Source organism: Leucopleurus acutus (genome assembly GCF_964270905.1).
Source record: "Leucopleurus acutus genome assembly, chromosome: 2".
NCBI classification, from domain to species: Eukaryota; Metazoa; Chordata; class Mammalia; order Artiodactyla; family Delphinidae; genus Leucopleurus; species Leucopleurus acutus.
The window spans coordinates 96,110,940-96,123,853 of record NC_139143.1 but is presented as its reverse complement, the minus strand read 5'-3'; the positions used below and the strand labels follow the sequence as shown (position 1 = coordinate 96,123,853).

The window sequence follows — 12,914 nt, the reverse complement described above, 5'->3', positions numbered from 1 at the left end:
GTGGGGTCCGCATGAACTCTCAGTGTATGGTGGGCGGAGGGAAGGTGGTGGAACAGCCTCCATCAGAGATCTAGGATGTTTCTGATGCACTGCTTGAGTAAACACCAACAATGGCAGCTGCTGCTCCACCCAGGCTCCACCCCGATACTGGGTCACCTCTGTGTCCCATGGTTTCCATCTTCTCCTTGGTCATGGCCACCCCAGATCAAGTGCTGCACTGTGACATGGAATGAATGGGGCCAGAGCATTTGCTTGGCTTGGGTTAGGACCTGTGAGCAGGTGGTTGCAAGAAATCTGGCAGCTGTTAAAGTAAACATCTCTCCACCCTGCCTTGGAGGCAAGCCAGCATGCATGCACTCCTCACGAGTGGAGTCCAGACTTCCACAGCCCTCCTGTTGATCCAACCAGTACTCCAGTCAGACAAGGTACCTTTTCTCCCAAGCATAGGAACCCACGACTGGGGCTCCAAATTTGGGGTTCTCACCACTCACTCCCCAGCATCGGTATCCCACCCATGCATTCTCCCTTTTACTCTGAGTTCCCTCCCAGGGGCACAGGTCCTGACCTAATCACTTTTTTCCCCTTCCTACCCAATTATATGTGTATTTTTTTACAGCCTTGGTTGTACAGGATTCCTTCAGCCAGTTTTTAGTTAGTTTTCAGTGTTTTTTTTTTTTTTTTTTTTTTTTGCGGTACGCATGCCTCTCACTGTTGTGGCCTCTCCCGTTGCGGAGCACAGGCTCCGGACGCGCAAGCTCAGCGGCCATTGCTCACGGACCAGCCGCTCTGTGGCATGTGGGATCTTCCCGGACCGGGGCACGAACCCATGTCCCCTGCATCAGCAGGTGAACTCTCAACCACTGCGCCACCAGGGAAGCCCTCAGTGAGAATTTTTCCACATGTAGATGTATTTTTGATGTGTTCATAGGGGGAGGTGAGCTTCACGTCCTCATACTCCACCATCTTGATCAATCTCTCCAGACCACCTTTTAATTTTGATGATTTTCTCTATTGATTTCCTATTTTCAATTTCATTGATTTCTGCTTTAATTCTCATTTATTTTTCTTCTTACTTTGAACTTAATTTGCTCTTCTTTTTCTAGTTTTCTAAGATATACACTGAGATTATTGATTTTTTGATCTTTCTTCTTTTCTAATATTTTTATTCAGTGTATCAATTTCCCTCTAAGCACTGCTTTTGCTGCATCCCATATATTTTTATAAGTTGTGTTTTCACATGTGTTTTCATTTTTGTATACGTTTTCCAATATTTTTAAATTTCTCTTGAGATTTCTTCTCTGATCATGTGTTATTTAGAAGTGTGTTGTTTAATCTTCTTGTAAAATAAGGTCTATTTAATACATCTAAAATTTTACAATAATTCTTTAATATCATTAATAAATGTCTATAATCATTTATCTAAAAATATTATTTTTAATTGGTTTCTTCCAACCAAGATCCAAACAAGGTCCACATATTATATTTGGATAATACATTTCTAAATCTCTTTTAATTTATGATAGTATCTCTCTGTGTTCATGCTATTTACTTGTGGAAATAAATTAGGTTGTTTGTCCTATAGAATTCCCCAATTTCTGGATTTGGCTATTTGCTTCTCAAAGGATTTTAGCATCAGGGAGTCTCTGTCTCCTATACTTGTGAATCTAGAGGCTTGATAAAGTTTCCATTTGTGGTGAGACTAACATACATATTTCCTACAGCATCACGTAAGCAGGCACAGAATATCTGATTGTCCTACTTTTTGTGATCTTAAGACTTGTTGGTGAGTGTCGGAGGACAGAGGGAACAAAAACTGCCCAACAAACTGAGAAGGCATCTTGAGACCAAAAAGTGAGGCATGCAGCTCCATATAATCAATGGATCAGCTTATTATAGGATAACTTACAGAGTGGGATTGGGAGTGGGCAGATGATTTGGAGGCATTTGCAGATGTATTCCACACTGCCAAGGGGCCATTGGGATGGTCTTATAGGTAACCTAGGGTATGGGGGTAGATACTTGGAAACAGGATATGCATTCCTAAGTCAAGATTAACCATCTTACATTCTGTCACTTCAATATGTTCTTCTTGTTGTTGTATTTTCTTTGACATAATGTCCTAAGTTGCAGAACATGCCATCCAGACGGTCTTCTCTAGTGCCAGCGCCTCTTTAGTCTTCTCTAGTTCCCAGGTGAACTGTAATTTCTTTTCTGTGCTAATATTTAGAGTACATAACAAAGACCATGCAACAGTTGCAATAGCTTGCTCACTTTTTTTTCACCCCACTTTTGCTTTGCTACCTCTTTGGTTAATATATCTAGTATGCCCTTTGGTGTTTTCAGGGTATCCCTCTACTCTTGCACCAGCCTGAAGTGTTCCATAAATATAGCCAGATCACCCCACATGGAAATGGCTGGCCAGCCTGGAATTTCCCCCACAGACAACAAGTTTTCCCTGTTTGGCCCCTTCACCCATTCCTGCATTATTTTCAGTCTCCTGCCTGGCTTGCCAATTGTCCAAGGATGGAGGGAACAAAAAGTGCCCAGTGAACTGAGGAGGCATCTTGAGACCAAAAAACAAGGCAGGCAGCTCCATATAATCACTGGATCAATTTATTATAGGGTAACTTACTCACAGGGTAGTATTAGGATCTGGAGGACAACGATCAGGAAGCATTCGCAGCTACACTCCACACTGCCAAGGAGCCGTTGGGACAATTTTATAGTTAACTTAGGGTATGGAGGTAGATGCTTGGGAACAGGACATTCATTCCTAAGTCAGAATGAATGGTAACTAGTCTTGTGGGCACTGGGAGTACATCAGCAAATGTTATCACCATTGTTTTGGGACTAACAGAGCATAGAGGCCACAATATCTATTAATTACAAAGCTCTTTATGACATAGAAGTGATTTATTGTACCCTGGGTAGGGTCAGCGGTAGGACAGGAGAAACTGTAAGGGCCCAAGATAGCATCAGCTATGCTAACAGCCATACAGTGGGTCTAGGTGTGGTCAGCCTGATCCCTCCATGATAAAGTCTCCTGTGTGCCTAATTTTTTTATTTGTAAAATGTGAATAAATTAAATATGCCCTCTCTACTTCAAGAAGTTTTGTGTGAAGGGAATGGTATCACAGGTTTGAAAGTACTTAGTTCTAAGGAGCCATAGTAGTCAGGCCAATTCTGGATTTTCTGCTAGAGAGTCAGATCTGAAGGGCCTACCGTTTCTCCAAGGCCCATGGTTTTCTTTCTGTTATCTTACTAACCAACACTTGTTTGGGGTTTGGCTTTCAGCTGCAATGTTGTGGTGTAAATGGCACAAGTGATTGGATGGGCAGCCCACCAGCATCTTGCCCCTCAGACCCACAAGTTAAGGTAATTTATTTTCAGAAACTTTTCTGCTATTGGCCACTGTGGTTAAACTTTTAATTACCTTAGAAACTCCAGTCGTACAGGACCTAGTCCTCCCAGCCAGAAACAGGAAACCTTAAACAAAAGAGAGACCAGGGAAACAACTCATATAACTAGACAAATAAGAAAAACAAACAAGAAAAAAATAAGTTCATCTAGATTAGAGATGCCATGAAGAATCTTGCTACTCTAAACTATTACATTAGAGGGGAAAATTTATGTGATAGTGGCAGAAGACTATGTCTAGATTTTTCTTGAGCAAGAATTAGGTCTTCTTATGGTTGAAAGTGAAATTGTAAGGTTGAAGCAGAAAAGCTTCTCTCTACCTGTTTCCCTGCTCTCCTTCCTTGGAGATGGCAGCATCCAACCCTTTAGCAGAATGCATCATAAGTGAAGGAGTGAGGAGTTGGGGAAGAGAGAGTTGACAGAACTTCTGACTAGACCCAGAGAAGAAGCCCAAATCAACTTTCAAATAGACTAAGTCCCTAAGGTCCTCACTTGAGGTTGTTTGGAAATCTCTGGAATTTGGGAGGGTCTGTGAAGAAGGACTGGGACACCTACCAACCAGCAACTGCCCTGCAGCTTGGCAGGCCTATTATGTTTACTGGCTTTTGAAGCAGAAGCTGAAATGCAACCAGTCCTAGGATTGCATAGCCTATATTCCCATTTGCCAATCCCAAGACACTAATGAATATTCAAAAAACACAAAGACATATGTTGTTGACCTGCCTCTTAGGATCTAGTTTAACTCAGTGTGTAAAGATCTAAGACTTCTACTTTAGATGACACTGTAATGATAATAATACCAGAAAAGTCTCTAGTTTAATGTTTTCTATTTTATGCCCATTTCTTCATCCACATAAAAATAATAAAAATATAATGCCTGGCCTAAGTCTCTTGGCATAAGGCAAAATACAAACTATCTTCCCAAATAAACCTCCTGATAAAGTTGAGTAATATAGTAGCGTCATTTGTACTTGTAATTTTTTCTAGGGTTGCTATGTAAAAGCAAAACTGTGGTTTCACTCCAATTTCCTGTATATCGGAATCATCACTATCTGTGTATGTGTAATCCAGGTAAGAGCTTAACCAGAGGATTACTTTGAGGATTAAATGAGATGTCATGTAATTTTTAGAATGGTACCAGGTACAAAAATATGAGCTCCCCCAGTAAAGTAGAAAATGATGTTATTACCAGTTTAAGGCATACAGAAAATATGCTGTAAGATCTATCTGGTCAATTTATCCCTAAGAGAAATGAGTGTTTCATTGTCAAATTAAAAGCCACCAAGCAGAACCTTACTTTGGTCCCTCACAGAGCTGGTCTGGAAAAGCCTGTGAGGAATAAAGCATTCTGCTTGAAAAATTGGCCTTGTGTGCTAAGCAGGAATTGGTGATGAAAACTGTAATCAATTTCCTCATTGCTTCTCTGCTTAGTTTGACAAGTCAGGGGTGAATGGGTGATAGTTTTTTTTTATTATTATTATTATGTGATATTTCTACCATTTTTATACCCAAGTTTCATAAGTATATCACAGATTAGCTAAGATCTAATCAAGAAGCTCAGAGAGAAATGATTTTTCTCTACTTGAAAACCAAGGAGGCCTAAGGCAAGGGTAAAGATCACTCACTGCACATTATTGACCTGTGCAGAGCTTGATTATACCAGCAGCAGGACTTCTGTGATTTATTAAGGAGACAAAAGATGTCCCAACACTTTATACTCTACTGTCTTGCCATCATTACCCCCACTTGTCTCCCCACTGCCATTCTAAAGCTAAAGGAGAAAACTCCTGAGAAAGAATTAGAAGTGAGAGTAGGAAGGGTAGTCTCAGTGTGATGGACAATTTCTTTTTCTCTGAGACTGATTCCAGGGACTGTGGGTGAGATGTTTCCACCTGTAAAGACCTCACACTTTCCCAACTGTTTCCTCAGGTATTGGGGATGTCCTTTGCACTGACGTTGAACTGCCAGATTGACAAAACCAGCCAGGTCCTAGGATTATGACCTGTGGCTGCCTTGTGCTGGAAAGACTTGTTTCATCACTGGAAATCCAAAACCACTTGTAACATGAAGCTCTAAATGACCAACTCCTGAACTGGTGTCTTTGTCCCCCTCCCACCTCTTCCCTGTTGAGTCCCTGTCTCATACAACCAGAGAAGAGGGTGTTGGTCAGGCACTTCCCATCTCAGATAGCAAGACAATCCTTTATCATTCATGGCAGCAGCCTTGTCACTCATTAATAACTGAACATTTGTCAGACATGAAAGTCCAAGAGAACCTGTGGTACTAATGGCTCAAGATCAAAGGATGGGTCTGCAGCTTGGGTTTTTGCATCTTCCCATTGTCAAACAAGTCTCTGGCCTCTAAATCATGCCCAGTCCACTCTCCAAAGTCAACCAAGAGATAAGCTTAAGGGAGCTCTGGGGCCAGGTTCATTGGATCATTGTCACAATCCTGTTTCCTTTTGACTGGGGGCCTTGGCTACAGGAATGACAGAGTACCCTTTCTCCAAAGGTTAGGTTTCATTTCAATTTCTTTATTAAAGGGTCTTATTGATTCATCTAAGTCTTTCCAAAATAAACTATCCAATGACTCACACCCTGATTTCAGCCAATCTCTTAGCCTTTGATTTACATAACTATGAAGGAATTCAGCAGGATAGGTATTTCTGGTGGTTTAGGTAATAATTACATTCAAAAGAGTTCTGGTGTTATTTCTCTTTCAGATAAGGTTTTGTTAATGTACTGTTTTAATTCTTCAATAAATAAAATAGCTTATGCTCTGTCAATCACTACATTCTCATTCCTTTGTCTCAAATATAATTTCCATGACTCAGCCTAATTGCCCTGCCAGCAAGTTAGGGATATTAGTTATCTATTGCTGCATAATGAATTACTCCAAAACTTGTCGCTGAGAACAATGAACATTTATTATCTGGCAATTTTTGTTGATCATGAATCTGGGAGCAGCTTTATTGGGTGATTATGGCTCGTGATCGCTCACATGACTACAATCAAGATGTCAGCTGCAGTCATCTCAAGTCTCAACTAGAAGAGGATACACTTCCAAGTTCTCATATGGCTCCTGATAGGCATCAATTCTTTGCCACATGCACCTTTCCATAGCACTGCCTTATGACATGGAAGCTGATTCTCCCCATAGCAAGGTATTCAAGAGACAGCATGAAATACAGCACCCAAAACAAGCCATACACTCCTTTTATAACCTAACTCAGAAGTGCCATCACATCAGTCCTGCTGTATACTATTCCTTAGAAGTAAGTTGAAAAGTTCACACTCAAGGGGAGGAAATTACACAAGTGTGTAGATACTATGGGGTGGAGATCACTGGGGGCTATCTTAGAGGTGGTCAACTACACCATGTTTCTTGGGTCAGGAGAAGCTAAATTTAATTGTCTATATGATAACCATACTTTGAAAGCAAAAGATCAGACCACATCTAATACAGAGTCAAATGTAGAGAAGTTAAAGAAAGGGGTGACAGAATTGGTTTCTATTCTCAAAGATTTGTGTGGGATCTCCAACTTTCTTTTAGGAAAATTGGTCAAATTCATAGTAGTTTATAGGGAAATGTATATCTTTTGCACTTTCCTGAGGCAAAGGAGCAGAGGAGACATTCTCATGATTATCACAAGTATCAAACATGTCTCACATTCAACATGCACAAAATAAAACTTATTATATCTTCCAAGCCTGTTTCTCTTCTTTGTTCCCCCATATCAGTGAGTGATAAGACCACCTTCTGGTTGCCATAGCCAGAACCCTGGGCTTTGTCCTAACTCTAGCCTGCCCTTCACTCCCAACATCCAGTCAGTCATAAAGGTCTAAGGATTCAGCTACAAAATACCTAATTCATCCACTCTCCCCATTTCATTTCTTACCTATATGCCTTCAGTTGTCTACTATCTGTTCTCCTAGTACCCACTATTGACCCCATCTAAGCTATTCTCCATACAGTAGCCAAAATAATATTTCTAAAACATAAATATAATCAGGAGACTTTCGAACCCTGGGTCAAGATGGCAGAGTAGGAGAAAGTGGAGTTTGCATCTCCTCACAGGTACAGCAGGGGTACATCAGAACAGTTCTTGCCGAGCACCTTCTAGGCATTGATGGGGAACCTTGGACACCTGGGGGACAGGAGGGGTCTCTGTGCAGCTGGGTGGGACATGGGAGGGGAGGAGAGAGGGAAGGAGGGAGGGAAGAGTGATGGAGACGGGACAGGGCTGGCACCCCTAAGGGGAGGGGCTGGGGGAGAAGAGAGGTTTCAGCACTCAGGGGGACACACTAGTGGCAGGGGGATCAGCAGGGACAGGGGGGACCTTCAAGGGGCGGGGGGTCAGAGGGGTGCCCTGCAAAGGTCTGTGGGGGTAGGGACGGGGTGGGGCCTGTGTGTGTGGTCTGTGCCAGGCCCCTACACACCCCAGCCTGGGTTGTGTGTCCCCTGGTGGGGAGAAGGGCTGAGTGCTGGACAGTGGGGTTTGGAGGGTGGACCCAGGGAGGGGACCACTGTGGGAGGTGGGGAGATGACCTGGGGTGGCAGGGGGAAGTGTTCCACAGCCAGGAAGGTTGGTGGAGGAGGCCCAGGCCACCAGGAAAGTGGGACACAATTGTTGAGTGATGCACAGAGGGCAAGGCCACCATTGCAACACCCTTCTCTGCCCACCAGCCTGGCCTCCTTGGGCAGTGGCAGGGGCACACACCTAAGCAGGCTCAACCACCCCTCAAACCAGGGTTTCCCCCCACCACTGAGGCCCCAGCAAGCCTGCTAGGGTGCTGGGCCTGAGCCCTAACCTCATGGAGGTCTCTTCAGGCCATATAGGTCCCATGCCTGAGCCCTGCCCCTGCTGAGGCCTCCTCTGGCTTCTCAGGTCCCAATGGACCCAAGTACAACACCCCCCAGGGCTTCTGGGGGCCGCTCGGGTCCTGGTGGACCTGAGGACTGTCCCCCACAAAGCCTACAAAGGCTGCGCAGGTCCTGGTGGCCCATGTGCCGCCCCTGACAAAGCCCCTCCTAGGGCTGTGAGGGTCCAGGCAGGTCGAGCACCACCATTTTCCAAAGCCTCCTCAAGCCATGATGGCCCCTGTGGACACACCCATGGAAACCTGCCCCCAAGCTGGCTTGCATGAGCACATGTGCTCTGGGTCAACTTCAGGAGCAGACACTGGTGAAAGAAACACACGCAGAAGTGGGGCTGACACAGAGGGTACAGATAACTACCTAAAGGTGTTGGAGGCCCTCCTGGGGAGGCAGAGGTTGGATGTAGCTCACTGTGGGGGCAATGAAACTGATAGCAGAAGCACCAGGGAATTTTAATTTTTTAATTAAAAAAACTTTTTTTTCAAAACCAACTTTATTCATGACACATATTAAAAAAAACTCCCACCCCCTGGAAATGAGCTAAAAAAATAAACAAAATCTACCTCCCACCTCCATGTCCCCACTTCCTTCCATTCCCTCCAAACAAAAGGGGAAAAAAGGCAAAGGAAAATAAAACAAAACAAAAAAAACCCCAAAACCCCCCAAAACAAGGTAGTGCATTTCCCCAGGGGAAAGGGGAAATTACACTGGAGCCACTGGGAGTGGATAGGAGATCCTCTGGCTACAGAATCCTGCAAAGAAAGACAGACACTCAAAACAGAAAAAGAAACACAAAAGGAAACAAAATAGATCACCAGGCAATCTGGAGGGGCAGGGAGCCAGAAAAGAGGGGTGGGGTGGGTGGTAGACCTGGCAGGACAGGAACAGGCAGGAGGGGACTGTGAAAGCTAGGGAGAAGATGGAGGGAAGGTAACAAGCAGAACAGTTTGGTGTCCTTCCAGAGCCCTGGGTAAAAAAAAAACCTCCTACCACCCATGCCCACCTACCCTTGAGCAGCCCGCAAGGGGGCAAAGGGGAACAGGGAAACAGGGGGAGCAGCTTACGCGGTTGAGACGTGTCCATGGCGAATCCCCAGAGTGAATGAGCAGCCCCCTGCCCCACTCCCTGGGCCTTCCCTTACTCCCGAAAGCAGGTCCCTCCTCAGCAGTTAGAGTTACCCCCTTCCACAGTATATCTTTTTTTTTTTTTTTTTGCGGTACGCGGGCCTCTCAGTGTTGTGGCCTCTCCCATTGTGGAGCACAGGCTCCGGATGTGCAGGCTCAGCGGCCATGGCTCACGGGCCCAGCCGCTCCACAGCATGTGGGATCCTCCTGGACCGGGGCACGAACCTGCGTCCCCTGCATCAGCAGGCAGGCTATCAACCACTGCGCCACCAGGGAAGCCCCATCCTTTTTTTTAATATTTTTTTTCTATCAAGGTCATCTTCTGCTTTTCTTTTTTTTCTTAATTCATTTTTTTCCTTCTTTTCTCTTTTTTTCCTCTCTCTCCTCCTAATACACACTTTTTTTTAGTAAGGGGAATACCATGATGTTGCTCTAGCCCGGCCCCTGTAGACATGACCCCAGGGCCTGTTGTTAAAACCACTGTAGAATCGAGAGCAGGAACTGTTGTAGTTGGTGGTCTGGGCACGGTATCAGGCTCGCGGGAAACTCCAGTCTGTTGTGCTGATGCCTGGTCTGTTGGTTTGTTTTGGGATCACCTTGATTTGTCTTCCTCTAAATAGGGACTCATCTAAGGCCAAGGAAGTCCTCACTGACTCTTTGTCTGAGAACTCTATATATGCAAACCCTTTGGGATGGCCACTAAATTTGTCACATAGTATAGTAACACAGTTGATTGAACCACAGCCATGAAAGTGTGCTTCCAGCTCTTCTGCTGTTGCACCATAGTCCACATTGCCAACATAGATGGAACAGGAATCGGCCTCCATCTTCTCCTCAGTGGACATGATCACTGAGCCAGCATTGCCTGCAGGTAGACTCATATTCATCTGCTTCTCTACCTTGTTCTGTAGCTCCTTTAGCTTCTCAGTTTCTTCCTCCATCTCCCTGACTTGAGCTTTGATCACTTCCAGCTCTGGGTCCTCAATGGCGCCATCCCTCAGGTCACCCTCGACCAGTCCTGGCTTCTCCTCCTCCTGGCTGCTGGGGCCTCCCGACCCGGGCCTAGGGCCTGGAGCTCCCAGGGGGACACGGGGCCAGGATGGCTCCTTTTCGGGCTCGGGCTCTGGCTCAGGCTCCAGCAGCAGATCCTCAGGCTCCAGTTCCTCAGACTTCAAGCCATTCCCATAGTACCCTGTGCCCCCCGGGACCCCCTCCCTGGCCTCCCCACCAGCCCTGGGCACAAGATGGTGCCACCGCCCCAGCCCGGAGCCCCAACCACCCGCAGCCTCCACTGCTGCTGCCACCGCCACCACCACCACCATCACCCTAGAGTTAAAAAAATTTTTTTGGCTGTTGTGTTTTGTTGTTTCATTTTTATTTTTATTTTTCCTAATATATTTTTTATTTTTCTTATTTTATTTTTCATTCTTTGTTATTGTTCTGCTCTTTTTTGCTTGTTGTCTTTTTTTGTTTCTTTTTGCTGCACCTCATGGCTTGTGGGATCTTAGTTTCCAGGCTGGAAGTTGAGCCTGAGCACCTGTGGTGGCAGCACTGAACTAACAGAGAACTTCAGACACCAGGGAACATTAATCTCTGTGAGCTCTCACAGAGATCCTCACCTTGGCACCAAGACCCAACTCCACCCAACTGCCTGCAAACTCCAGTGTTGGATGCCACAAGACAAACAAGCAGCGAGACAGGAACATAACCCCACCCATCAACAAAAATGAGATGACAGAGAAATATGTTACAGATAGAGGAGCAAGGCAAAAGCCTGTAAGACCAAATAAATGAAGAGGAAATAGGCAATCTACCTAAAAAAAAATTCAGAGTAATGATAGTAAACATGATCCAAAATCTCAGATATAGAATGGAGGCATGGGTCTAGAAAATACAAGAAATGTTTAACAAGGACCTAGAAGAACTAAAGAACAAACAATCAGTGATGAACAACACAATAATTGAAATGAAAAATACACTAGAGGGAATGAATAGCAGAATAATTGAGGGAGAAGAATGAATGAGTGAGCTGGAAGACAGAATGGTGGAAATAACTGTCTAGGAGCAGAAAAAAGAATGAAAAGAAATGAGGACAGTCACAGAGACTTCTGCAACAACATTAAATGCACCAATATTCGAATTATAGGGGTCCCAGAAGAAGAAGAAAGAGAGAAAAGACCTGAGAAAATACTTGAAGAGATTATAGCTGAAAACTTCCTTAACATAGGAAAGGAAATAGCCACCCAAGTCCAGGAAGGGCAGAGAATCCCACACAGGATAAATCCAGGGATAAATATGTTGAGACACCTATTAATCAAACTAACAAAACTTAAATTCAAAGAAATATTAAAAGCAGCAAGGGAAAAGCAATAAATAACAGACAAGGGAAACCCCATAAGGTTATCAACTGATTTTTCAGCAGAAATTCTTCAGTCCAGAATAGAGTGGCACGATATATTTAAAGTGATGAAAGGGAAGAACCTACAACCAAGATTACTCTACCCAGCAAGGATCTCATTCAGATTCGACAGAGAAATAAAAAGCTTTATAGACAAGCAAAAGCTAAGAGAATTCAGCACCACAAAACTAGCTATACAACAAATGCTAAAGGATCTTCTCTAAGTGGGACACACAAGAGAAGAAAAGGAATTACAAAAACAAACCCAAAACAATTAGGAAAATGGTACTAGGAACATACATATCGATAATTACCTTAAATGTGAATGGATTAAATGCCCCAACCAAAAGACACAGACTCCCTGAATGGATACAAACATAAGACCTGTATATATGCTGTGTACAAGAGTCCCACTTCAGACCTAAGGACACATACAGACTGAAAGTGAAGGGATGGAAAAAGATATTCCACACAAATAGAAATCAAAAGAAAGCTGGAGTAGCAATACTCATATCAGACAAAAGAGACTTTAAAATAAAGACTATTACAAGAGACAAAGAAGGACACTACATAATGATCAAGGGATCAATCCAAGAAGAAGATATGGCAATTTTAAATATATATGCTCCCAACATAGGAGCACCTCAATACATAAGGCAACTGCTAACAGCTATAAAAGAGGAGATTGAGAGTAACACAATAATAGTGGGGGACTTTAACACCTCACTTACACCAATGGACAGATCATCTGAACAGAATATGAATAAGGAAACACAAGCTTTAAATGACACAATAGACCAGATAGATTTAATTGATATTTATAGGCCATTCCATCCAAAAACAACAGATTACACTTTCTTCTCAAGTGCACACAGACCATTCTCCAGGATAGATCACACCTTGGGTCACAAATCCAGCCTCAGTAAATTTAAGAAAATTGAAATCTTATCAAGCATCTTTACTGACCACAATGCTATGAGATTAGAAATCAATTACAGGGGGGAAAAACGCTTAAAAACCACAAACACTTGGAAGCTAAACAATACATTACTAAATAACCAAGAGATCACTGAAGAAATCAAAGAGGAAACCAAAAA

The 12,914-nt window shown here is 43.8% G+C and overlaps 1 protein-coding gene and 1 pseudogene across 2 annotated transcripts in view; one reads left to right on the top strand and one right to left on the bottom strand.

The window, feature by feature from the left end:
• Positions 1–6,188, top strand: part of CD53 (CD53 molecule) — a 31,310-nt gene extending 25,122 nt beyond the window's left edge. The window contains exons 6-8 of the mRNA XM_082833406.1: positions 3,295–3,375; positions 4,405–4,488; positions 5,347–6,188. Of these exons, the coding sequence (XP_082689532.1) occupies positions 3,295–3,375; positions 4,405–4,488; positions 5,347–5,418 (237 nt within the window). The 3' untranslated portion in view covers positions 5,419–6,188. The remainder of the gene's footprint in view (positions 1–3,294; positions 3,376–4,404; positions 4,489–5,346) is intronic.
• Positions 6,189–9,511: 3,323 nt separating this feature from the next.
• LOC309957649 (polyadenylate-binding protein 2-like) lies at positions 9,512–11,103 on the bottom strand (annotated as a pseudogene). The gene has a single exon. The product of its transcript is annotated as a polyadenylate-binding protein 2-like (transcript).
• Between the last annotated feature and the right edge of the window lie 1,811 nt (positions 11,104–12,914).